This window comes from Eurosta solidaginis, chromosome 1, assembly GCF_040869045.1.
Source record: "Eurosta solidaginis isolate ZX-2024a chromosome 1, ASM4086904v1, whole genome shotgun sequence".
In the NCBI taxonomy this organism is placed as follows: Eukaryota; Metazoa; Arthropoda; class Insecta; order Diptera; family Tephritidae; genus Eurosta; species Eurosta solidaginis.
This window is the reverse complement of record NC_090319.1, coordinates 100868412-100894806: the sequence shown is the minus strand read 5'-3', so window position 1 is coordinate 100894806 and position 26395 is coordinate 100868412. Positions and strand designations below refer to the sequence as shown.

Below are 26395 nucleotides of genomic sequence, written 5' to 3'. Positions count from 1 at the left end.
CGTTAACAGGGTGTTTGTCGGCATGGATTAAACCCTATAGTTATTCGAATTAGATAACATACACCTTATTTTCGAGCAGAATTTCTTGAGTTAATTTCAAAATATATCTTTGAAGAGTTGGTGCAGCATCTTGGCGCAATGAAAGCTGCTCCTCTTGGGAATATATTTGTAAAAATTTTGGAATCATGTTCGGCGGTGGTAATAAACTTCCAATAATATGGTACACTTGTCCATATATTTTGAAAGTTGACATGAAATGACTTTCTCTAATTTCATTACCGCCAAACGAAGTCATAGCGAAACAACCATTGTATTTTTTTATATTATGTTTAAAATGACGTATACTCTCCTATAAGCAGCGCTTTGATTGCTGGAGGAGGCTCGCCGATATCACTTAATTTGACATGACCCTTACTACAGCACATACCTGGTGTTTTATTTGGCCACATCCTAGCCTTACAAAAAACGAAAATTTCACTCATGCAGCCAATGAAAAGTAGAGAATTTTCCATATAATTCATATGTGGTCTGTAGTTAAATGCTGACTTCAGGCCAATCGCCCTTTGTCTGTTGTTTAATGCTCGCAACCTTTCATTTTCAACACGCCTTGCACGCTCATGGGCTGTTTCATTTCTGCGAAACCTAATAGCCCGCCTATTTACAGAGGACATTTTTTGCTGGGATTTTGCTTTTGGCATGTCTAAAGGATTATTTTACAAAATGATAAACTTATAATTAACTATTTAATTTAAAACTTTACCTTTTAATTTAACTTAATTTAATTTATGAACAATATTCAGTAACTTCTATGCAATATTTTGCAGCATATAATCATAAATACAATGAATTTTTGCGCGCGCTAACATCCATATGTATTTACATTAGACTGGGTCCATTTATTAACCGATATCGCCCCATATATTTTTTTGTAGGATTTGGGCTCGGGAAAAAAAGTTCCACTACGCATATCCAAAAAAATATTTTTTTTTGGGTTTTGGGAGTGTTTTGGTCGAAAAATTTACTCTTTCGCCATTTTTTTTTCGCAGGCTCGAAAATTATTTTTTTGGTTATGCGTAGTGGAACTTTTTTTCCTGAGCCCAAATCCTATCGTAAAATCGATGGCGCGATATCGGCTAACTTTCGTCCATACAAATCGACCCGACCCAATGTACATACATCAGCTCGTTGTGTATCAAAAAAGTACGCGGCTTAATGCATATGCCCTTGTTCAACTCTACCCTTTGTTCCAAAAAATAATAAATATCAGTATTGAAAATAAGGTAAAGGGAGGAAAAGACAGAAAGAGCACGTTTATTATTTTCTTAAGCTACTCACATACATATATGTATGTTGCTTTGTAAGCAATTAACTGTTTGCATATAATGTGTTTCATATTACAAAAACAAAAACAAAGCAATGCAAGCGGTATTTGCCAAGAGAGAACTGATGTACTCTCTTTGGCTGTGAGCTGTGAGTATATGTATCTCTCTAGTGCAAATACTCTTGCTCTGCGTTCTCTTCACAAACACAAAGATTTTTTTGTCCCGCTGTAGCTTGGGTTTGGCCATCGAAAAGTTTTATGCTTGCATTATATGGGGGTTTTCATCAACTTTATCCTAAAAATAAAGGGCTTTAGTTTGTGAAAATGGAAAAAATAAAAAGCGCAGGGTGTTTGCGCCAATACTTTCTTTTAAAAAATAATTCATAACAATCGGTTTGGTACTTCTTGAAATTAGCCGTTCCAAACATTTACCATATAAGCATTTTTATATAATTAGTATAGATATATAAGCACAACTCTCGCAAGCTCCTCACAAAACTCGCGAACCGTGTAAACCTCCCAAGTTCGTAAAAATTTGTGCCATTTATAGGGTGTCCCTAGTTACGGGGCAAATTCGATTTTAATTATTATTTATTTTGTCTTTTTTATCTTTTTAAGCATTTTGGTGTTTTGGCTCGCAACTAACCTACGTCACCGGAGGAATTTTATTGTTATATCCTGCATATGCCCTACAACGTGCAGTTCTCTGAACATATCCAAATGCTGTGCAAAACTACTATAGTATTGAACGATATTCGCATGTGCATGAAACATACGCCAATTTATAGAAATTATACGAGTATTATGAAGTTATTTTTAATATTAATCTACATCGAGATTGTTAAGTGTATATCAAATTATTTGTCGACGCATTTAAACAGTCGTTCTACTTTACTCATTTGTTTAACGTTTATACATAGCAATAATATCATCTTATTTTGATACAACGACTGAAAATTAAAAAGTCAACTAAGATCTTGAGTACACTATCAACTTTGTCGGCAGAGCGTTTCGTTTTTCTCTCGACTTGTCGTGATAGAAATGGTTGGACTTGCAGCCCTATTACGATCAAATTATAAAAGTTGGGCAACTGCTTGATCAGCACGGCGCTCTTCAGAGGATACACTCTTGTGGTTGACACTGGAAAACCTTGATAAGGCCGATTATTTTGTACTTACGTATGTCATTTACAATCTATCGACAATTAATTCGTGCACCCTACATCACTCTCATCGAAATTTAATTTAATATTGAATCAATTACAATATTTTTTTTATCGATATCTTAGTTCAGAGCAGTATAAATTCACGTTTTAACTAAATTAAAAGTATAAAACATAAGCTATATTTTCTTATATATAAAAAAATGCATTACGCCTTCAAAAAAATGTTCTAAAGGTTCAAAAGTTGCTCTTGGTTAGACTAAACAATTTTACAATTGGCTACAAAACTATGTTTTTCGAAACGTTTTTGACCTTTTAGAAGATATGCAGAAAGTGTAAAATTATATATGTATTGTAACGAATTTGCTTGCAAATCCTTTTATTTGCAATACTCTGCTAAGTTCGAATCACTAAACTGTTGAATAAATAACTCCAATTTGTAATAATGCAAAATGGCCTTTATTAAAGTACTTCACAATACACTCAAACTGTGCAACGAATAGCTTGCTTAATAACCACTCTGCTATTGCTCGCGAGATATCGTCCTAATCAAAGTGCTTAACAACTCAAATCAAACTGAACTCTTCTTACTCGCTTGCCCCGCTTTTATAGTTTACGCTGCATACTTCTAGGCTCTTCGATTTCCAGAACTTACTAGTTGTTTCGGCTACAAAATTCGCCAGCCACAACTACGTGCACAAATTATTGCTCTCTCTTGTGACAACTCAGATAAGATATATGCATGTGTTTGTATTTTACAGTCTCCCGCACACACATAAGCGTATAAGTAAATTCATCGGTGTGTGACATCTCATCTCTCGCTGCTTGTATGTAAATGTTGCTCGTCGGAATGTGTACATATGTGTAGACGCAATTATTGATTCGTTTATGTAGATACATAATGATTGAATTATTGATGTGAATTCACGTCACTGTTTAGCATCGGCCTGGAGATGGCAGCACTCCTGAGTTTTGCTAATATTCGTAACACTGCCCTCTACCTAAGTCTGATCGTCCCGATCAGACAAATCTCCCAATCTAAACGCCGCTAGCATCTCCAAATGTACCACTCTTCTAATCCGTGGTTTCCCAGTGGTTTGTATGCGGTAGATGGTATGACTGATCTTCTCCACAACTTTGTACGGGCCTTCCCAACTGCACCGAAATTTGGCTGGAACACCTTTCCGCCGGTGAGGGTTGTTTAACAGTACCAAATCTCCCGCCAAGAAACCTTCCGAATTAGAGTTCTTGTCATGCCAGTGTTTCATCTTACTACTCATTACCCTGGGCCGTTCCTTCACACTCTGTTGTTTGGTCAATGAACCACTTCGAAGAGCTTGCGCTGGACGGATTTGCTTTGCATAATCGGTATCGTTCCCACATTTCACAAGAATAGTGCGCTCCGGCTTGAAACTGCCCTCGCATTCTTTCTCGGAAATTCGTTGCTTCGTTTTCCTGTGTCTTTTAGGTTTTGTCAATGCCAGTGTTTCTCTCGCAGGTACTTTTGATTTTAATTTATTTGGCCCATTCGATCTATCAACCTTTGCCTTTGACTTTCGTGGTCTTTGTCGAGTCTTTTCCACCAGTACCCGATTACTGCTGAACCCTTTTTCCAAACTAAAGTTAAGTGGTATGTCCTGGTTCTTATAGCGCATAATTTTTCTCCGCATATCGATCCTGACGTCATGGTCAACCAAGAAGTCCACTCCCAATATGACTTCATCAACGATCTCCGCCACAACGAATTTGTGTAGAACCATGACTTTTCCAATTAATACCTCACATACCACTTCGCCTTGGACTTGATTATATTCGCCTGTTACCGTACGCTACCTTGCTCCAGGTAATGACTTTACTCTCCTGTAGACCAAATCAGATCGAATCAAGGAATGAGATGCCCCCGTATCTACAGTCAGTACACGCTCTTTACCATCCACATTCCCTCTGACGGTAAGACTGCTTGATTTCCTTCCAATTTGCGACACAGATATCACAGGACATTCAACAGCCGGGGCAAGTTTTCGTTCTTTACATTCGACACGCTCTTGCTCATTTCCGCCAGCTTTGCGTTTACGGCCACCCACATTGTTGGAACTATTAAGACCAAGATCGCAATGACGTGCAATGTGACCTGGGTTGCCGCACTTGAAACATTTAATAACTCCGGCATTCTTCTGTTGAGATCCCTTCAGTGCTTCCAAAATTGTGTCTACCCAATCTGGCCTTTCTACTTCCACACGATGAGCTTTGTATGCTGGTTTACTCAATAATGACGCCGTTTCCTGAGTCAATGCATGGGATACCGTTTCAGAAAATGTTTGCTTTGGGTTCGCGTATGTGGCTCGCTTCGTTTCGACGTCCCGTATGCCATTTATAAAGCTCTGAATCTTCACTCTTTCCGTGTATTCCACGGGTGCATCCGCATTTGCAAGATGAGCCAATCTTTCAATGTCCGAAGCAAACTCCTGCAAAGTCTCGTTAACTTTTTGGTAGCGGTTTTGCAATTCTATTTGAAATATCTGTTTCCTGTGTTCACTTCCGTATCGCCGTTCTACAGCAGCCATCAATGCATCATAACTGTTCCGTTCGTACTCTGGAATAGTCTGTAAGATTTCGGCAGCTGGTCCTTTCAATGCTACGAAGAGTGCGGCAACTTTATCTTCCACATTCCAGTTGTTCACTGCTGCGGTCTTCTCAAACTGTAGCTTAAAGACCTGGAAAGGAACAGAACCGTCAAAGGATGGTGTTTTTACCTTTGGATTACTCGCTGAAACTGCTGGACGATTTAATTGTAACTGCTCCATACGACCCTTCAAATCATCGACTTCTGCCTGAAATTGAGCGATTTTTGCATCCTGCGCTTCCAGCTTTGATGTTACCCTTGCTTCCTGTGCTTCTAACTGTGAAGACATTTGTGCCACCTGCAATGATAAGCGCTTCTCTTGTTCTTCCATCTTTGATGTTATGCGTGTCTCCTGCGATTCCAGTTGGGATGCCATATATGTCTTCTGTTCTTCCAATTGCGTTTCCATCTTGGATGTAATCTGTGTCGACATTTCTGACATTCGCGTTTCTTGTGCTTCAATCTTCGATGTTATTCGTGTCTCTTGGGATTCCATCTGTGATGACATATACGTTTTCTGTTCTTCCAATTGTGATGACATGTTGGTAGATATTTGTGATGACATTTCGGACATTTGTGCCGATATTGCAACCAATATCATGTTCAAGTCTGTGTTCGCCATTGTCTGCGGTGTTTCATTTTTCTCTTCAATTTTTGTTGTTGTCTCGTCCTCATCAGGATAAAAAACATACTCGTCCACATCAATTCCTTCTGCTTCCATTGCCTCTCGTAGCCGTGCCTGAAGTTCGAGTTTAACGCCGCTTGTATTCAATCCACGGGCTTCCAACTCCTTCTTTAGTTGCTGGATCTTCAATTCACTGAACTTTGCCATGTCCTTGTTGTCCTCTGGAATTTATTCAACAATTCCTCTTCTGACACCAATTGTAACGAATTTGCTTGCAAATCCTCTTATTTGCAATACTCTGCTAAGTTCGAATCACTAAACTGTTGAATAAATAACTCCAATTTGTAATAATGCAAAATGGCCTTTATTAAAGTACTTCACAATACACTCAAACTGTGCAACGAATAGCTTGCTTAATAACCACTCTGCTATTGCTCGCGAGATATCGTCTTAATCAAACTGCTTGACAACTCAAATCAAACTGAACTCTTCTTACTCGCTTGCCCCGCTTTTATAGTTTACGCTGCATACTTCTAGGCTCTTCGATTTCCAGAACTTACTAGTTGTTTCGGCTACAAAATTCGCCAGCCACAACTACGTGCACAAATTATTGCTCTCTCTTGTGACAACTCAGATAAGATATATGCATGTGTTTGTATTTTACAGTCTCCCGCACACACATAAGCGTATAAGTAAATTCATCGGTGTGTGACATCTCATCTCTCGCTGCTTGTATGTAAATGTTGCTCGTCGGAATGTGTACATATGTGTAGACGCAATTATTGATTCGTTTATGTAGATACATAATGATTGAATTATTGATGTGAATTCACGTCACTGCTTAGCATCGGCCTGAAGATGGCAGCACTCCTGAGTTTTGCTAATATTCGTAACAGTATATATGCTTAACGTGAATACCTTACAGTGTCAAACACATGAATCTAATTGCGTAATTAGTGGCCGAACGACCAGCTCCATGTTTCTCACCCAAACACCCCAAACACTTAGGTGCACGATCGTTGGTACAAAATAAGCTTGTTATCAGGTGTACAATCATAAGGTCTTACCTTGGTTAGATAAAAGGTCTATCTATACGCTTTTCCATTTTATGGATAATAGCATCCGGTTGCAAGGCATCTCCACCGTAAGCAGAAATAATTGGCTGCATCGTGATACAATTCCACAATTTCAATACAAGTATCAAGGGATGGGAGCAACCTTTTCTGAGCACTAGGGTAACCTGCATTCTAATTAAGGGATGTGATTACAACCTTTTCTGCACATCGATTTGAAATGTCCGTTCGTTAATGGGTCCACGCATTCCCAGCTACTAATCACATTTACTTTAGATACGATACCAACCGTTCAGCATAGCCTAACGCAGTGTCAAAAATAAGAGGCTACTCCGCACAATTAAAGGATGAGCTCAAAGTTTTCTTTGACCTTTCGCAAAAGAATAATTGAAAAATATATGCTTAGGTTAGAATCGGTAAAGAAGTCGCTTATCCTTGAGGGTGGATCAAGGCAAAACTTTATTGCCAACTCTACAACGAAGAAAACCGCCTTACTCCGAATAGAATGCATTATTGTGAACTTTGAAAGCTGAATAGACCGCGGAGGAGAGACTGCATAACCTCGTTAAGTATGTTTTATTGTGAACTTCCCCAAAAGTGAACTCCCTCACATTTGTGGTCAATCCACAGCTCCCGTGAATCTTCTACTAGGGGTCCGATCAGAAAAATATGAGTAGAGACAAGCATCATATGATACATTTTATACAACCCACAACTGGCTTTTCTTGCTCCATTCTTTACGACCCGTATACCTACCCCTAACCGCTAATGGGAATGCAGAAAGCTTACAATGTGGATTTATACTGCTCAGAACTAAGATCTCGATAGGAAAAATATTACAATTGAAGAGCTATTTGTTAAATGCTTTGTACCAGCCACGCAGGTGCATACACGAAAGAAAAAGACTGGTAAAATCAACCGTTATACGGGTCAATTCAAACGAAATTTCTGTCAATTTTTATCCATCGCAACAAGATGTTGAATCAACTGCACACAAATCGTTGATTCGTAATTGACCGTTTTAGTAGTCAAATAAAAAAAATTGTTTCATTATATTTTACCCATAGTTTTGTTAAATTAACAATTATTACTGTCGCTCTAAGAATACCAATCAAAACTGTTAATATGAAAGGGATTTCTGTTCATTCGAAATAACCAGCGTAAACTGTTAAATTAACAGTTTTTATTGTCGAAATGACACTGACAGTGAAATCTATTGAAATAATAGATATTTCTGTTTTTTTCTAGATTAATAGCATAAACTGTTCATCAACAGAGTTTTCTGTTCATACCTATGACATTAATACCTGTGGGGTAGTTTTTTTTTATTTGTATAAATTACACATAAGTACATTTCACTTCTAATGATTTTATTGCTGTACTTATTAATTAAAATAATAATAACCTAAATCTGAATTCAAATAAACAAAACTTTTTCCGAATCACCATCGAAAGCTTTGTACGAAAGTACGTTGCCATATATATACGTAAATATGTGAATACATAAATACGCATGCTTGCTACATACATATTCACACACGTGTTAGTACATGCTCTAGCGAAAATAAGAGCATGTACCGTTTGTTAAACCACATTGGCGTCGGTTTCAAGAACTTTATTTCAACTTTACAATTAAACATTACACACATACATTAAATATTATACACTTATTACTTTGTTTTATTATACGCACTTTCACCAAATTTTATTTTTTATAATTTATTTAATTTATATTTTTGAACTACGCCACGCGTCACTTTACTGCTTATTCTCAATTTCTTCTCTCGCATGTAGAGTTGCCACACGTAATTTTTTCGAACAAAACTTGTAGTATAAATGTTTGACATAACATTTTAAATAGAGAACTTGTAAGCTATAGAAAAGTAAAGAATGAAATCGCTGGACGGTAATTCACCATTGGAGTAATACATGTAATTCGGCAAGTTTAATTCTCGTAACACTTTATTTTGAAACGAATCCCAAACAACTCAATCATTTATGCTGTCGGAAATATCAACATTAAAAAAGGATGTTTTTTATTATCTTATTAGATTCATTCGCGTGAGTGAAAATTCGTAAAAACTTGAACAAAATCTTAATAATTTTGGAAAAATCCTGTTCGTTCAAACAAAACTTTTGCAACAAGAGGGCGCAATTTTGCATTTCGCTTGGAGGAGAAGTTGCAAAATTGTACCCGGTAAATAGGTGTCCCGCTATCGCATGATTTTTTGCAGTGTTATGGACATTAAATTCAAAAAAGGGTTTTTTTGTTTTGTATTGGTAACTGAAAAACTAGTTTTTTTGTTGTTTTCCCAATTTGTGTGTTTTTTCGATTTGGTGGTTTTCTTATTTTGGTGTTTTTTTTAACAAGTGGCACCATCGGCATAAGTACAAAGTAGAGAGCGCAGTGAGCGTAAAATTCTCTTTGAAATTTGCTCATGCATTGACTGTTGTTCGCTGTTGAAATGACCTGTAAGATCAGTTGTGTTAAAAGAAAAATCAATTAGATTGATTAGGAATCTGTAAATTTTACAGAATTTTGTTAAAGAGCGACAATTTTTCTTCTGTTGAAATTACTAAACTAATGGCATTTTTGAGTAAAATTCTCAGGTAGGACATTTTTGAAAATAACTTTGAGGTAGAACGTATTTGAAAAGAATTTTTTATTTTTTAATAGGGTGCTATTCCACCCAGCAGTCGAAATTGGATTGTAGAACGTAAAAAATTAATACATAAAATAAGGTGAATTTTTTTCATGAAAACTTCCGGGAATATAAAATTCTTTGTCAACTATAAATACTGCGACCTCGCCTGTAGTCGAGGAATTATAGCGACCACGGTGTTCGTTAACAGGGTGTTTGTCGGCATGGATTAAACCCTATAGTTATTCGAATTAGATGACATACACCTTATTTTCGAGCAGAATTTCTTGAGTTAATTTCAAAATATATCTTTGAAGAGTTGGTGCAGCATCTTGGCGCAACGAAAGCTGCTCCTCTTGGGAATATATTTGTAAAAATTTTGGAATCATGTTCGGCGGTGGTAATAAACTTCCAAAAATATGGTACACTTGTCCATGTATTTTGAAAGTTGGCATGAAATGACTTTCTCTAATTTCATTACCGCCAAACGAAGTCATAGCGAAACAACCATTGTATTTTCTTATATTATGTTTAAAATGACTGGACGACGTATACTCTCCTATAAGCAGCGCTTTGATTGCTGGCGGAGGCTCGCCGATATCACTTAATTTGACATGACCCTTACTACAGCACATACCTGGTGTTTTATTTGGCCACATCCTAGCCTTACAAAAAACGAAAATTTCACTCATGCAGCCAATGAAAAGTAGAGAATTTTCCATATAATTCAGATGTGGTCTGTAGTTAAATGCTGACTTCAGGCCAATCGCCATTTGTCTGTTGTTTAATGCTCGCAACCTTTCATTTTCAACACGCCTTGCACGCTCATGGGCTGTTTCATTTCTGCGAAACCCAATAGCCCGCCTATTTACAGAGGACATTTTTAGCTGGGATTTTGCTTTTGGCATGTCTAAAGGATTATTTTCAAAAATGATAAACTTATAATTAACTATTTAATTTAAAACTTTACCTTTTAATTTAACTTAATTTAATTTATTAACAATATTCAGTAACTTCTATGCAATATTTTGCAGCATATAATCATAAATACAATGAATTTTGAAAAAGAGATACATACGTTCTTTGATTTGCGCGCGCTAACATCCATATGTATTTACATTAGACTGGGTCCATTTATTAACCGATATCGCCCCATATATTTTTTTGTAGGATTTGGGCTCGGGAAAAAAAGTTCCACTACGCATATCCAAAAAAATATTTTTTTGGGTTTTGGGAGTGTTTTGGTCGAAAAATTTACTCTTTCGCCATTTTTTTTTCGCAGGCTCGAAAATTATTTTTTTGGTTATGCGTAGTGGAACTTTTTTTCCTGAGCCCAAATCCTATCGTAAAATCGATGGCGCGATATCGGCTAACTTTCGTCCATACAAATCGACCCGACCCAATGTACATACATCAGCTCGTTGTGTATCAAAAAAGTACGCGGCTTAATGCATATGCCCTTGTTCAACTCTACCCTTTGTTCCAAAAAATAATAAATATCAGTATTGAAAATAAGGTAAAGGGAGGAAAAGACAGAAAGAGCACGTTTATTATTTTCTTAAGCTACTCACATACATATATGTATGTTGCTTTGTAAGCAATTAACTGTTTGCATATAATGTGTTTCATATTACAAAAACAAAAACAAAGCAATGCAAGCGGTATTTGCCAAGAGCGAACTGATGTACTCTCTTTGGCTGTGAGCTGTGAGTATATGTATCTCTCTAGTGCAAATACTCTTGCTCTGCGTTCTCTTCACAAACACAAAGATTTTTTTGTCCCGCTGTAGCTTGGGTTTGGCCATCGAAAAGTTTTATGCTTGCATTATATGGGGGTTTTCATCAACTTTATCCTAAAAATAAAGGGCTTTAGTTTGTGAAAATGGAAAAAATAAAAAGCGCAGGGTCTTTGCGCCAATACTTTCTTTTAAAAAATAATTCATAACAATCGGTTTGTTACTTCTTGAAATTAGCCGTTCCAAACATTTACCATATAAGCATTTTTATATAATTAGTATAGATATATAAGCACAACTCTCGCAAGCTCCTCACAAAACTCGCGAACCGTGTAAACCTCCCAAGTTCGTAAAAATTTGTGCCATTTATAGGGTGTCCCTAGTTACGGGGCAAATTCGATTTTAATTATTATTTATTTTGTCTTTTTTATCTTTTTAAGCATTTTGGTGTTTTGGCTCGCAACTAACCTACGTCACCGGAGGAATTTTATTGTTATATCCTGCATATGCCCTACAACGTGCAGTTCTCTGAACATATCCAAATGCTGTGCAAAACTACTATAGTATTGAACGATATTCGCATGTGCATGAAACATACGCCAATTTATAGAAATTATACGAGTATTATGAAGTTATTTTTAATATTAATCTACATCGAGATTGTTTAGTGTATATCAAATTATTTGTCGACGCATTTAAACAGTCGTTCTACTTTACTCATTTGTTTAACGTTTATACATAGCAATAATATCATCTTATTTTGATACAACGACTGAAAATTAAAAAGTCAACTAAGATCTTGAGTACACTATCAACTTTGTCGGCAGAGCGTTTCGTTTTTCTCTCGACTTGTCGTGATAGAAATGGTTGGACTTGCAGCCCTATTACGATCAAATTATAAAAGTTGGGCAACTGCTTGATCAGCACGGCGCTCTTCAGAGGATACACTCTTGTGGTTGACACTGGAAAACCTTGATAAGGCCGATTATTTTGTACTTACGTATGTCATTTACAATCTATCGACAATTAATTCGTGCACCCTACATCACTCTCATCGAAATTTAATTTAATATTGAATCAATTACAATATTTTTTTTATCGATATCTTAGTTCAGAGCAGTATAAATTCACGTTTTAACTATATTAAAAGTATAAAACATAAGCTATATTTTCTTATATATAAAAAAATGCATTACGCCTTCAAAAAAAATGTTCTAAAGGTTCAAAAGTTGCTCTTGGTTAGACTAAACAATTTTACAATTGGCTACAAAACTATGTTTTTCGAAACGTTTTTGACCTTTTAGAAGATATGCAGAAAGTGTAAAATTATATATGTATATATGCTTAACGTGAATACCTTAGGCTCAACCTCACAGTGTCAAACACATGAATCTAATTGCGTAATTAGTGGCCGAACGACCAGCTCCATGTTTCTCACCCAAACACCCCAAACACTTAGGTGCACGATCGTTGGTACAAAATAAGCTTGTTATCAGGTGTACAATCATAAGGTCTTACCTTGGTTAGATAAAAGGTCTATCTATACGCTTTTCCATTTTATGGATAATAGCATCCGGTTGCAAGGCATCTCCACCGTAAGCAGAAATAATTGGCTGCATCGTGATACAATTCCACAATTTCAATACAAGTATCAAGGGATGGGAGCAACCTTTTCTGAGCACTAGGGTAACCTGCATTCTAATTTGAAATGTCCGTTCGTTAATGGGTCCACGCATTCCCAGCTACTAATCACATTTACTTTAGATACGATACCAACCGTTCAGCATAGCCTAACGCAGTGTCAAAAATAAGAGGCTACTCCGCACAATTAAAGGATGAGCTCAAAGTTTTCTTTGACCTTTCGCAAAAGAATAATTGAAAAATATATGCTTAGGTTAGAATAGGTAAAGAAGTCGCTTATCCTTGAGGGTGGATCAAGGCAAAACTTTATTGCCAACTCTACAACGAAGAAAACCGCCTTACTCCGAATAGAATGCATTATTGTGAACTTTGAAAGCTGAATAGACCGCGGAGGAGAGACTGCATAACCTCGTTAAGTATGTTTTATTGTGAACTTCCCCAAAAGTGAACTCCCTCACATTTGTGGTCAATCCACAGCTCCCGTGAATCTTCTACTAGGGGTCCGATCAGAAAAATATGAGTAGAGACAAGCATCATATGATACATTTTATACAACCCACAACTGGCTTTTCTTGCTCCATTCTTTACGACCCGTATACCTACCCCTAACCGCAAATGGGAATGCAGAAAGCTTACAATGTGGATTTATACTGCTCAGAACTAAGATCTCGATAGGAAAAATATTACAATTGAAGAGCTATTTGTTAAATGCTTTGTACCAGCCACGCAGGTGCATACACGTACACTGAAAGAAAAAGACTGGTAAAATCAACCGATATACGGGTCAATTCAAACGAAATTTCTGTCAATTTTTATCCATCGCAACAAGATGTTGAATCAACTGCGCACAAATCGTTGATTCGTAATTGACCGTTTTAGTAGTCAAATAAAAAAAATTGTTTCATTATATTTTACCCATAGTTTTGTTAAATTAACAATTATTACTGTCGCTCTAAGAATACCAATCAAAACTGTTAATATGAAAGGGATTTCTGTTCATTCGAAATAACCAGCGTAATCTGTTAAATTAACAGTTTTTATTGTCGAAATGACACTGACAGTGAAATCTATTGAAATAATAGATATTTCTGTTTTTTTCTAGATTAATAGCATAAACTGTTCATCAACAGAGTTTTCTGTTCATACCTATGACATTAATACCTGTGGGGTAGCTTTTTTTGTTATTTGTATAAATTACACATAAGTACATTTCACTTCTAATAATTTTATTGCTATACTTAGTAATATTAATTAAACAAATAATAACCTAAATCTGAATTCAAATAAACAAAACTTTTTCCGAATCACCATCGAAAGCTTTGTACGAAAGTACGTTGCCATATATATACGTAAATATGTGAATACATAAATACGCATGCTTGCTACATACATATTCACACACGTGTTAGTACATGCTCTAGCGAAAATAAGCGTTTGTTAAACCACATTGGCGTCGGTTTCAAGAACTTTATTTCAACTTTACAATTAAACATTACACACATACATTAAATATTATACACTTATTACTTTGTTTTATTATACGCACTTTCACCAAATTTTATTTTTTATAATTTATTTAATTTATATTTTTGAACTACGCCACGCGTCACTTTACTGCTTATTCTCAATTTCTTCTCTCGCATGTAGAGTTGCCACACGTAATTTTTTCGAACAAAACTTGTAGTATAAATGTTTGACATAACATTTTAAATAGAGAACTTGTAAGCTATAGAAAAGTAAAGAATGAAATCGCTGGAAGGTAATTCACCATTGGAGTAATACATGTAATTCGGCAAGTTTAATTCTCGTAACACTTTATTTTGAAACGAATCCCAAACAACTCAAACATTTATGCTGTCGGAAATATCAACATTAAAAAAGGATGTTTTTTATTATCTTATTAGATTCGTTCGCGTGAGTGAAAATTCGTAAAAACTTGAACAAAATCTTAATAATTTTGGAAAAATACTGTTCGTTCAAACAAAACTTTTGCAACAAGAGGGCGCAATTTTGCATTTCGCTTGGAGGAGAAGTTGCAAAATTGTACCCGGTAAATAGGTGTCCCGCTATCGCATGATTTTTTGCAGTGTTATGGACATTAAATTCAAAAAAGGGTTTTTTTGTTTTGTATTGGTAACTGAAAAACTAGTTTTTTTGTTGTTTTCCCAATTTGTGTGTTTTTTCGATTTGGTGGTTTTCTTATTTTGGTGTTTTTTTTAACAAGTGGCACCATCGGCATAAGTACAAAGTAGAGAGCGCAGTGAGCGTAAAATTCTCTTTGAAATTTGCTCATGCATTGACTGTTGTTCGCTGTTGAAATGACCTGTAAGATCAGTTGTGTTAAAAGAAAAATCAATTAGATTGATTAGGAATCTGTAAATTTTACAGAATTTTGTTAAAGAGCGACAATTTTTCTTCTGTTGAAATTACTAAATAATTTGTTCGCTTGACAAAGAACTCGGTCGAATTAACCATAATTCGATCAATTTCGCCGAATTTCCGTTAAGTCAAGAAAAACAGAACAGATTTGTTGATTTCACTAGCACCATTTCTTTCAGTGTATGTTAACTGAATGCTTATGTATATTTAGGAATGACTTTTGTTAACAACTCATTTAAATATTTTCTCTGTTTAAGTATAAATTAATTATTTGAAAAAATCATAAGCATCTTAGACAAAATTCATAGATTTATACATACATATTTGTAATGTGTAATACAGACCACAATGTACATAAAATTCTTACTAGAGTACTTATTTTTTTGAATTTTTGTTAAAAATAGCAGACCACAAATTTAAATGTTGGTAAATTCATAAAAATGTACGAAACGTTTTTCAAAGAGTTAAAATCGAAATTTTTTTTATGAAATAACGAACATTACTTAGGGTTTTTGCTTTTGTATCCAAATATACGTTTACACATACTTATATACATTGATATTTGTAACTTGCAGATAAGCAATACTACCATAAATGTGTGCCTTTTTTTTAGTCCAGCCGTGTTTCAGTTCAACCTTGGAAAAAGAGGTAAGAGATTGAAATTCCGCTTCGAACTTTATTCTGGTATTATTTCCAATATACCTAAGAATCGTACACGAAATTTTTTTAAATCGCTGAGAAAACTTACAGAATGCCAACACAAGGGTGCAAGCGTGTTTTTAGCCGCTTACCTTCAATTCCAAGGGTGATCCTTTTTTGACTGAAACGACTGGACTCTTTATATAATTTCTAATAAATATTTTAATACAAATATAAATGTAATATATTTTTAATTTACATACAAACATAATTGTAAACTATTTTCTATGCGCTTCTATGAGTAGAAAAATATATGAACGTGGCACCTGTCGAGAACCTTTCATACATTCCAAGGAAACAGTTGTCCTCTTCAAGACATTGCTAACTTTAATGAACTAGATTTTTCCCTTCGCTCCCCTTCTTCATACCCCCCGATATCAGCAGAGCTAGGGAGAAATAGAGTTAGTAAGCTGCTATGTAGAGACACAACGCAGCGTGGAAGCTCTCACCTTTGCTGTGACTCCTAGCAAAATGCAAAGCAAGTGGTGTGAATATTGCGGAATATGCTAACGATGTGGCGACCCCGACTTCGGGTATTTTCCCTTACGTGACGAGTGAAACTTTAGATAGAACGTTGACAGAGCAAAGTGGGGGCATGGGATGTGGCCATAGGCTAAACCAGGAGGGGATCCATTTAATATTCTCCACGAGGAAGTACAATCCCCCCACTATAGAGATTTCTGCCAATTTCCATCACAGTCGGTTCTATGCATGCAATTTGTAGTGCATCCTTCGGACAGGTACATAAACACAAGCACGACGTGCCGCCCATTACCCGCACCCCCAAAAAAACTCGTCGTTTAGTAGATATTAAAATTTTGGAATCTATTTGTGGTCATCGCAAATATCTTTGGCTTTAAAAATAAAGAAGTTGTCCGCACTTTTCCAACGTTCATACCTTATTAAAAGTATGCTCCATATGTGATAGGTTACAACCGGCTTACATGAGGGCTTTGACTACGCTACCCAAGGCAGTCGGTTCTATGTACCGGAGCGACTCGGGATTTTTCCCGACCAAGGACTGTCACTGTGTACGAGCTATACGCAGACATCAACATAGTCCAGCGAATTAAAACGCAGCGGCTGCGCTGGCTAGGCCATGTTATGCGAATGAAAGATGATGCTCCGGCCAAGAAAGTGTTTCTATCGGAACCCGCCTATGGAAGCAGAGGGAGAGGGCGGCCCCCACTCCGTTGGAAGGACCAGGTGGAAAACGATTTAAACTCCCTTGGTGTGACCAATTGGCGCCGGTTGGCGGAGCGAAGGAGCGACTGGCGCGCCTTGTTGGACGGCCATAACCGCTTAGACGGTTAAGCGCCAATTAAATAATAAAAAAAGGACTGTCATTTCAGTGTGATCCCATTTAATTTGTTTCGTCCCTCCCACAAATTGTCATCCTCCCAGCAGCTCCTTGCAGCAGGACTGCTACATATTCTCTTACTCCGGGAAGGTATCGAACCCAATCCGGGTCCGCCTCCTGACCCCGGTCCTGAGAAATGGTTTTGCTGCATTTGCCAGAAAAGAATCTTTTTAGGACGGTCATACTCTGTTCAGTGTGTCTCGTGCAAGGGATGGTTGCATCGGACAGGTTGTTCTGGGCTTGATCCCAAAACCCGACGTCCACGTAACTTTTATAAATCTTTTGTGGCTCCTTGCTGCTCACGCCCAAGGGCGTCCCGTAGTCTACGCCTAAGCGCCCCCCCCCCCCCCCCCCACTACCTTCCAGCAGCCTCGCTGCTCAGCAAGCCACAACAAGTACACGCTACTGCTCGCGCCCCACGGCGCCAACAACTCAAACAGCTGATACCACTCATAACTACTACCTTCGTAGTAGAGCTGGTAGCAATGCTGAGCATCAGCCCCTGCCCCGTCTTCCTCTCCCCCTCTCTTTTCTGGCAGCAATCGTGCAGGTCAGGGAAACAGACTCTTAGTCCCTACCTCCGTTTGCACCGTCTGCCAGCACAGAATATATAGGTTTGCGACATCCGCTCAATGCAACTCCTGCCTTGGGTGGTGCCACTTTCCTAGATGTTCTGGTCTCCGCGACGGCAACCCCTCGACGGGTTTCATCGCGCCATGTTGCCAGGTCGCAAACCCAAATCATCCGGGTATCCCAATGCTTGCCCAAGGGCGCCCAGTCCCAAGGCCACAACAGCAATTGCGTCCTGGCCTTCCACAACCTAGGCGTAGTCACCCGTCACTTACCCCTAGAGTGGCGGCGTCACCCCTCATGCACTTCAGAATTCTGCAGTTAAACTGTAATGGACTAACTGGGAAGATTACGGAGATAGTCGATTTCATGAAGCGGCACAACATCCGCATTGCTGCGATTCAAGAGACTAAACTCACAGCGAGATCTGCATTGCAGACCTGGCCTGGGTATAATGTCCACAGGAAGGACCGCGAGAGCGGAAATGGAGGCGGCCTCGCGTTTATTATACACCACTCTGTGCAATATCATATATTTGATCCTGGCATCGGCCGCAGGGACAATGTCTTAGAATGTCAAGGCCTATCTGTCCGGTCAGGCGATGCAAATCTAGAAATCATCAACATCTACATCCCTCCTGTCACCTGTTGCCCCAGTGGATACCGCCCTAAAATCGAGACCTTACTCACTGGCAACAATCGCATTATCTTAGGCGATTTCAATGCCCATCACGACCTATGGCATTCAAACTTGCGGGCGGACAGTAGGGGTGAGATGTTGGCGGATCAAACAAATAGAAGAAACGACGTTCTGCACAATAAACGGAGACGCCCCCACACGTATAGTAGGAAGCTGTCATAGCTCGCCAGATATCTCAATCGTGAGCGCAGAACTCGTAAACTGCGTCAACTGGCAGCCGATGGTAACATTGGCATCCGACCACCTGCCCATACTTATTTCGTTCGAGCGTACCGCCGACTTCATCGTCACCGAAAAACGCACTTTCATAAACTTCAAAAAAGGAAAGTGGGAAGAATATAAATCTGCAACAGACAGCACCTTTGCTGCCCTCTCTATCCCGACTGATGCCCGCCAAGGGGAGCGTGCCTTCCGTAAGGTCATTGAATCCGCCTCGGCACATTTCATTTCCGCCGGGAGAATTCCCGAAATCCGGCCCCACTTCCCGGCGGAGGCCGCGAGCTTAGCGAGGGAACGCGACCTTATAAGACAGCTTGATCCAGGCGACCCCCAAATAAGGGATATAAACCAGCGCATCAGATTGCTTGTGGACGAACACAAGCGGGCGAAATGGGAAGAGCACCTAAGAGGTTGTAACCTCTCTACCGGTGTAGGTAAACTTTGGTCCACCGTAAAGTCCCTATCGAATCCGACTAAGCACAAAGACAAAGTTTCCATCGCCTTTGGCGATAAGGTGCTGTCGGATGCGGAAAAATGCGCGAGCGCTTTCTGCCGACAATATATAATGCATCCTACGGTCGACAAAGATAGACGGAGAGCCAATAGACACGCACATAAACACAAATTCAGCGCGTCACCAATCACCATCACCGCTAAAGAGGTTGAGGACGCCATTGGTCGTGCTAAACCATCCAAAGCAGTGGGCCCAGACGGCATAGCCATGCCGATGCTTAAAAACCTAGGGAAAGAGGGTTTCAAATATTTAGCGCATGTCTTCAACCTGTCCCTCTCCACCTTTGCCATACCCAAGAAATGGAAAATGGCCAAGGTGGTCCCGCTACTAAAGCCTGGGAAACCAGCTAACGTAGGTGAGTCATATCGTCCGATATCTCTACTATCGCCAGTGGCAAAGACGCTTGAAGCCATTTTGCTCCCTTATTTCCAAGCACATTTGCAGCTAGCCCCTCATCAGCATGGCTTCAGAAAACTCTATAGCACTACCTCCGCGCTAAATGTCATTAGCACCCAGATAAATTGCGGTTTGAATCAATACCCCCACCATAGAACAGTACTCGTAGCGCTAGACCTATCAAAAGCCTTTGATACGGTCAACCATGGCTCATTACTGCAAGACCTGGAAGGGTCTACCCTTCCCCCATGTCTTAAAAGGTGGACCGCAAATTATCTGGGTGGTCGGCAGGCATCGATGCAATTCAGAAACGAAACATCAAAACCAAGGAGAATTAAACATGGGTGCCACAGGGTGGTGTCCTATCCCCACTTTTGTTTAATTTCTACATATCTAAGCTACCTTCACCACCGGAAGGAGTCACAATTGTTTCCTACGCCGATGACTGCACAATAATGGCCACAGGCCCAGGCCCAGAGATCGATGAGCTATGCAATAAAATAAAGGGCTATCTCCCTGATCTCTCCAGTTTTTTCGCCTCGCAAAACCTGGCATTGTCACCGACTAAATCTTCCGCGACCTTATTTACAACATGGACGCCCCAAATGTCGACCATATTGAACATCCACGTCGATGGCACTACGCTACCGACTGTCCTACACCCCAAAATCTTGGGTGTGACGTTTGATCAGGATCTACATTTTGGTGCGCACGCAACCGCAATTGTTCCGAGAATTCAGAGCCGTAATAAAATCCTCAAATCCCTTGCTGGCAGTACCTGGGGAAAAGATAAAGAAACGCTCATGACCACATACAAAGCAATTAGCCAGCCGATTACGTGCTACGCGTCACCCATATGGTCGCCAAGCCTAAAAACTACCCACTGGACGAAACTACAGGCCTGCCAAAATACTGCTCTCAGAATCGCCACGGGCTGTCTTCTTATGTCCCCAGAACACCATCTGCATAATGAGGCGAGAATACTCCCCATCAGTGAGAGAAATGAGATGCTGACCAAACAGTTTCTGTTGAAAACCCAGAAACCTGGGCATCCAAACAGACATCTGATTGACGAACCAGCACCGCCTAGGGGCCTAAGGAGTCATCTCCGTAAGCATTTTGAGGAAATACGGCACCTGAGAACCCAGCCGTATGAAGCGAAAAAACACAAGCAGGTCCTTGGTGAACTCCATAGACAGGCGTCGGACCTTTATGTCGGGAATTGCCCGGTGAATCCAGTACTTGAAGAAAAATATCCAGAACTCGCGGAAGAGGAACGCATACTCCCCAGGGAAACGCGTGTCACTCTTGCTCAACTTCGTTCTGGATACTGTAACAGGTTAAACTCTCACCTATCCAGAATCAACCCCGACATACAAAATGTATGCCCCGCTTGCAATGTGTCCCCACATGACACCAACCATCTCTTTAATTGTAATGTGGAACCAACGCCTCTAACACCCCTTTCCTTATGGTCCACCCCTGTTGAAACGGCAAGTTTCCTTGGACTCCCGTTAGAGGATATTGATGACAATTTGTGATCGGTCGAGGCTATTAGGTGGGGCGAGCATTGCTACAACAACAACAACAACAACAGGGCTTTCACCACCGATTTCTGGAAACAGTTCCATGTAACTAAAAAAATGTATCTCATATTATTATACCTCTTGAGGGAAAAAAAAACTGAATATGTCCCATGGAGTGGGAGTTTTAATAGCCAATATAATTCTACCAATGTATTTTGTTTCAGAGACATGTCACCGCTACTTTTGTGATTACATTCCGAGTCTTTGTCGATAATTTCTGGGATATTACGTAATATTTTTGGGATTTTTTGGTATTACATACTAAGGGCGCTTAGATACCAGACATATCCGGCATTATTTATGATTTTTATTCCGATATTACTTCCAACAATTTTTGAAACTATTTGGAAAAATTTCAGTTCCGACAATCTCCAAATCTTTCTTGAAATAGTTCTGACCTACTATTAAATAATAACGAAAAAAAGCATTTCAGCAAGCATTAAGTGCTGCAAGTTGGAAGAAATAAGTAGTGTAGATAACGTTTTAAATCCGTTTGACAAAGCAGCTGCTGAACAATGTGGGGATATATGACCCTGGTAGTACCCTGAAATAGTCTCCAGATCATCACGGAATTACCACAAATTGAACCTGAATTGACCCGGGAAGATCCCCGAAATAGTCCATTTTAAATTAATATGTCGCTTTAGCCATAATAAGCTATTAAAAAATGTAAACGTTAGGTTTTGATGCGACAAGTATGTAAATATGTATGTCGTTTTGATATTGTGACGAATAATAACACCACCTACATTATACTAGTATCATGAAGCCCCAAATAGGCTCTAAAAGTGACTAAAGACGGCTTACTACATTCAGCTGTAAGCAGCCACTCGAATCATCATTTACACACATATGTACATACAAGGCAACGAAGAGAGACTCGCAAACGCATGTAATCATCAGCCGAAGTAGTACTGACGCATACACCCGCATATGGCTATAAGAGAAACATAAACTACAAATAGGTATACATGTATATAGTTAAAAGTATACAATTGTTCTGGAATACAGTTTCGCGAAATTACTAGACCTTCGGAGAAATGGATGAACGAGAAAACCGAGAGTATAAAAGCAGCGCAAGCTGAGGAACCAGTAATCAGTTTGATTTAAGCACGCAATTAGTTGTGAAGTATAAGTGTTATTGTGAAGTACTCTCAAAGTAGTCTAATAAACGACCATTTTGCATGACTATAGGAGTTATTTATTCAACAGTTTAGCGATTCGAACGTTAGCAGAAGGTTTCAAATAAGCGGAATTCCCTAAATTCGTTACAATATTAATACAAATAGGACACATTTAAATTTTTGCAGAAGTTATGTTACCTCCAGATTTGGTTGTTGGGTGATTAGTACCGAAACAACCTCGAAATAGTCCCTAAAACCATCCGGAAATTACCACAAAGTGATTCCTAAAAGAAACGGGAGAATACCGAAATAGTCCCCAAGATCATCTGAAAAATATCACAAATTTACCTTGAAATGGCCCCGGAAGAACCACGAAATAGTCCCCAAATGGTCCCGATAGTCTCTACAACCATCCCGATGTGACTCCCATAACCGTCTAGAACGAGTGACAGAATGATCCCAAAATATGTAACTACGGAAGACAAAACCCTACCTATCCTACAGCTCTGCTACAAAAATCTTCGTAGTTATTATTTTGTGGAGCCGTGTGTAGAAGTCCACGAAAGTGGACTAGGTGCGGCTGCAAGCGGGCGTCTATCTTGGAGCAAGCGGCTCGCTATATAAACGTGCAAGTAATATTTTCACCCCCGCTGAGCGGGTTGTGCGCTGGGCTTGGGACCCGCCACGTCAAATCAACTCCAATGAAAAGTCACAACAAGCGTCGGATAAAAAGAACACTATTGAGGACGACTATGGCAAACGTTTGAAGGACAATGAATTGAGGGCATGCACCTGGAACGTCCGCTCCCTGAATGGGATTGGTGCAGATGCCCGGCTGGTTGATGTCCTCGTCAAAGCAAAATCTGACATCACCGCCATCCAAGAAATGCGTTGGACGAAGCAAGGAAGAAAATAGATTAAAAATTTTGACATCTATTGGAGTGGCCACACAAATAATCGCAGTTTCGTCGTCGGATTCGTGGTGGGAGAGAGACTTTGTCGCCAAGTATTGGCGTTCACGCCTGTGGACGGACGTCTGGCCGCTATCCGAATAAAAGCAAAATTTTTTTTTTTATATCATTCATCTGCGCCCATGCGCCGACAGAGGAGAAAGACGATGAGGTGGAAGACGCTTTTTATGAACAACTAGCTTTACCAGGCGTACGTTGAACGCCCGAGATTGAATGGATGTTGCGTTATTTTTTCTGTTTTGTTTGCTGATAATTTAATTTATTGTTCTGTAAATTGAATTGAATTTTGTACGCATATTTGGTGAAATTTTCTGTTAAAACATTTTATTCTTGTATCTTATTGTATTTTATTTTATATTATTGTATTGCTTTTACCGCTGATGATTGTTGCTTTGATTACATTCTGCAGAAGCATGACTGGTGAGCCAATTTTCAAAGTTGATATATGCGCAGGCATTCCTTTTGGTTCTAAGGAGTATAGAAATTCATTTGGATAATTCGCAATTTTATCTTCATCTGTAACTGTGTCGATCGATTTATATTTCGTCACTTCACCAGGAAATTGATTTTGAAAGCGATCATTGATTTTGTTAACATGATCATTTTTGGGAGCTAAGATAGTTCTTTCGCATAGCCAAAAAACAAAAACATTTAAATTTAAAATTCTTAAAATACGAATATGAAAAATATGAAAAACTTTCGTCTTGATCGAAGGAACCTCGAGCCAAAATTTGGTGATGATCGAAGTATAGCAAACACGTTTTCATAGGGAACACACACACAGAATTTGATTTTTATAGAAGACTAGCCTTTACCCGCGGCCCCGTCCGCAAGGAAAACATGAAATATATGGGCTATGCACGTTAGCCTGTTTATCAAGTTATCTGTTTAAAAATTTTTTTCTGTCTAATGAATTTTATTTTTGTAACTGAGTAAAAAAAGAAGTAAATGAGCTGATAACCTGATAGGATCCCCAAATAATCCCGAAATTATCAAGAAAAAGCCACAAAATGGCCCCGATGCTATCGCGTACGGATTCCGAAAACTATCCAGAAATGCCCCGGAAGGGTCTCCAAAAGTTCCGGGAATAGTCATAAAAACCAGACATGACAACGACACGATTCTAGACTTATCCAGAGAACCACACAGAAATAAAGTGTCCCAAAACTATCACGAAAAAGTAACAACAAAATACCGAAATAATTCCTACGGTATCCCGCACGGATCCAGAAATGATCTCGGAAGGGTCCCCAAATGATCCCAAAATGGTCCCGAAATGACTCTGATGGATCCGGCAAACCATCAAGAAGTGATGCCGGAAGGTTCCCCAAATGATCCCGAAATAACACAGAAAAAGTCATGAAATTACCCCTAAAGGGTCGCCAAATGATCCCGAAATAGTCCCGAAATGACCCTGACGGGACCTCGAACAGATCCTTATATGACCATTGACGGGATCCTGGACAGATCCCGAAATCCATCCAGAAATTATGCCGGAATGGACCCCAAATGATCCCGAAAAAGTCCTAAAATGGCCCCGACGGGATTCCTCACGGATCCCGAAAACCATCTAGAAATGATGCCAGAAGGTACCCCAAATGATCACGAATTAGTTCCGAAATGACCCCGACGGGATCCCTGAAGGATCCCGAAAACCATCCAGAAATATTGCCAAAAGGGACCCCATATGATCCCGAAAAAGTCCCGAAATGACCCCGACGGGATCCCGGACGGATCACGAAAACCATGCACAAATGATGGCGGAAGGGACCCCAAATGATCCCGAAAAAGTCCCGAAATGACCCCGACGGGATCCCGGAGAAATCCCGAAAACCATACAGAAATGATGCCGCTAGGTGCCCCAAATGATCCCGAAATGACCCCGTCGCGATCTCGTACGAATCTCGAAAACTATTCAGAAATGATGCCGGAACGGTCTTCAAATGATCCCCTAATAGTCCTGAAATGATCCTGACGGGATCCCGGACGGATCCCGAAAACCATCCAGAAATGATTACGGAGGGGACCCAAAATAACCCCGAAAGGTCCCGTAGTTATCCCGGAAACCATCAGGAATTTATCTCTCAAAGGTACGCAAATGATCCCGAAAATACCCCGACGGAATCCCGGACGGATCCCGAAAACTATACAGAAATGATCCCGGAAGGGTCCCGAAAAAGTCTCGAAATAGTCCCGAAAAAGTCCCGAAATGACCCCGGCGGGATCCGTCCAGGAAACCATTCAGAACTGATCCCGGAAGGGTTTCGATACGACCCTAACCATGTTAATAAGGCAGCAGGCGCGTTGGAGCGAATGAAGAGTTACATTGAAACATACAGGTAAAGCTAATAAAAGCGTGCTAATAAAAACAACTGAAGGAGGGTGGATGGCGGGAGGAGAAGGAGGGGACCACTGATCGTTTTTCCAAAATTGTTTAGATCTCGATCTGTATGTGCCAGATACCAAAAACTCTTGATTTTGGAGAAAATTTATTTTGAGTTATAACAATTTATAGATTTTACACCAGAGGTGGAGAGAAGGGGGGAGGGAGACGGAGGATGTCACTGCTCACTTTGTAAGCCCTCGACTTATTTGACCCCTTGAGTCTGTGATATTGGTGAAGGCCAGTATACGTAAAGTCATAATGTGTAAAAATTATTAAAAAGTAATTGCTCAAAGGGGTCGTGGGACCCCCACCCCTCTTTCCATGTTCGAAAAAAATTTCGCTAGTAGACTACTGTCTGTGTCCCAAATTTCATCAAAATCCGTGTAGCCGTTCTGGCGTGATTCAGTCGCAAAGACTAAAAAATATAATAATTAAATTATAACTGTTCCTAGGTGGCGGGGACCTCCCCCCTTTTGAAAAATATATAGGTAGTAGATCCTTCTAGACTATTGGCTATATGTGTGCAAAATTTCATCCAAATCGGTCCAGCCGTTCTTGCGTGATTGAGTCACAAAGACAAACGTCTGGACAAACATCCAAACATCTTCACATGCAAACTTTGCCATTTATAATATATACTAGCCTTTACCCGCGGCCCCGTCCGCAAGGA

General features: G+C 39.4%; 2 protein-coding genes across 7 annotated transcripts in view; one reads left to right on the top strand and one right to left on the bottom strand.

Annotated features, from left to right (window-relative positions):
* Positions 1-5672, top strand: part of rtet (major facilitator superfamily domain-containing protein rtet) — a 93653-nt gene extending 87981 nt beyond the window's left edge. The window contains exon 8 of one of the 2 annotated variants that reach the window (XM_067759363.1): positions 1940-5672. In XM_067759363.1, the coding sequence (XP_067615464.1) occupies positions 1940-2031 (92 nt within the window). In that variant the 3' untranslated portion in view covers positions 2032-5672. The remainder of the gene's footprint in view (positions 1-1939) is intronic. The other variant, XM_067759362.1, reaches the window with a different exon arrangement.
* Positions 1-26395, bottom strand: part of LOC137236590 (succinate--CoA ligase [ADP/GDP-forming] subunit alpha, mitochondrial-like) — a 182236-nt gene that overhangs the window by 37182 nt on the left and 118659 nt on the right. The window lies entirely within an intron of this gene.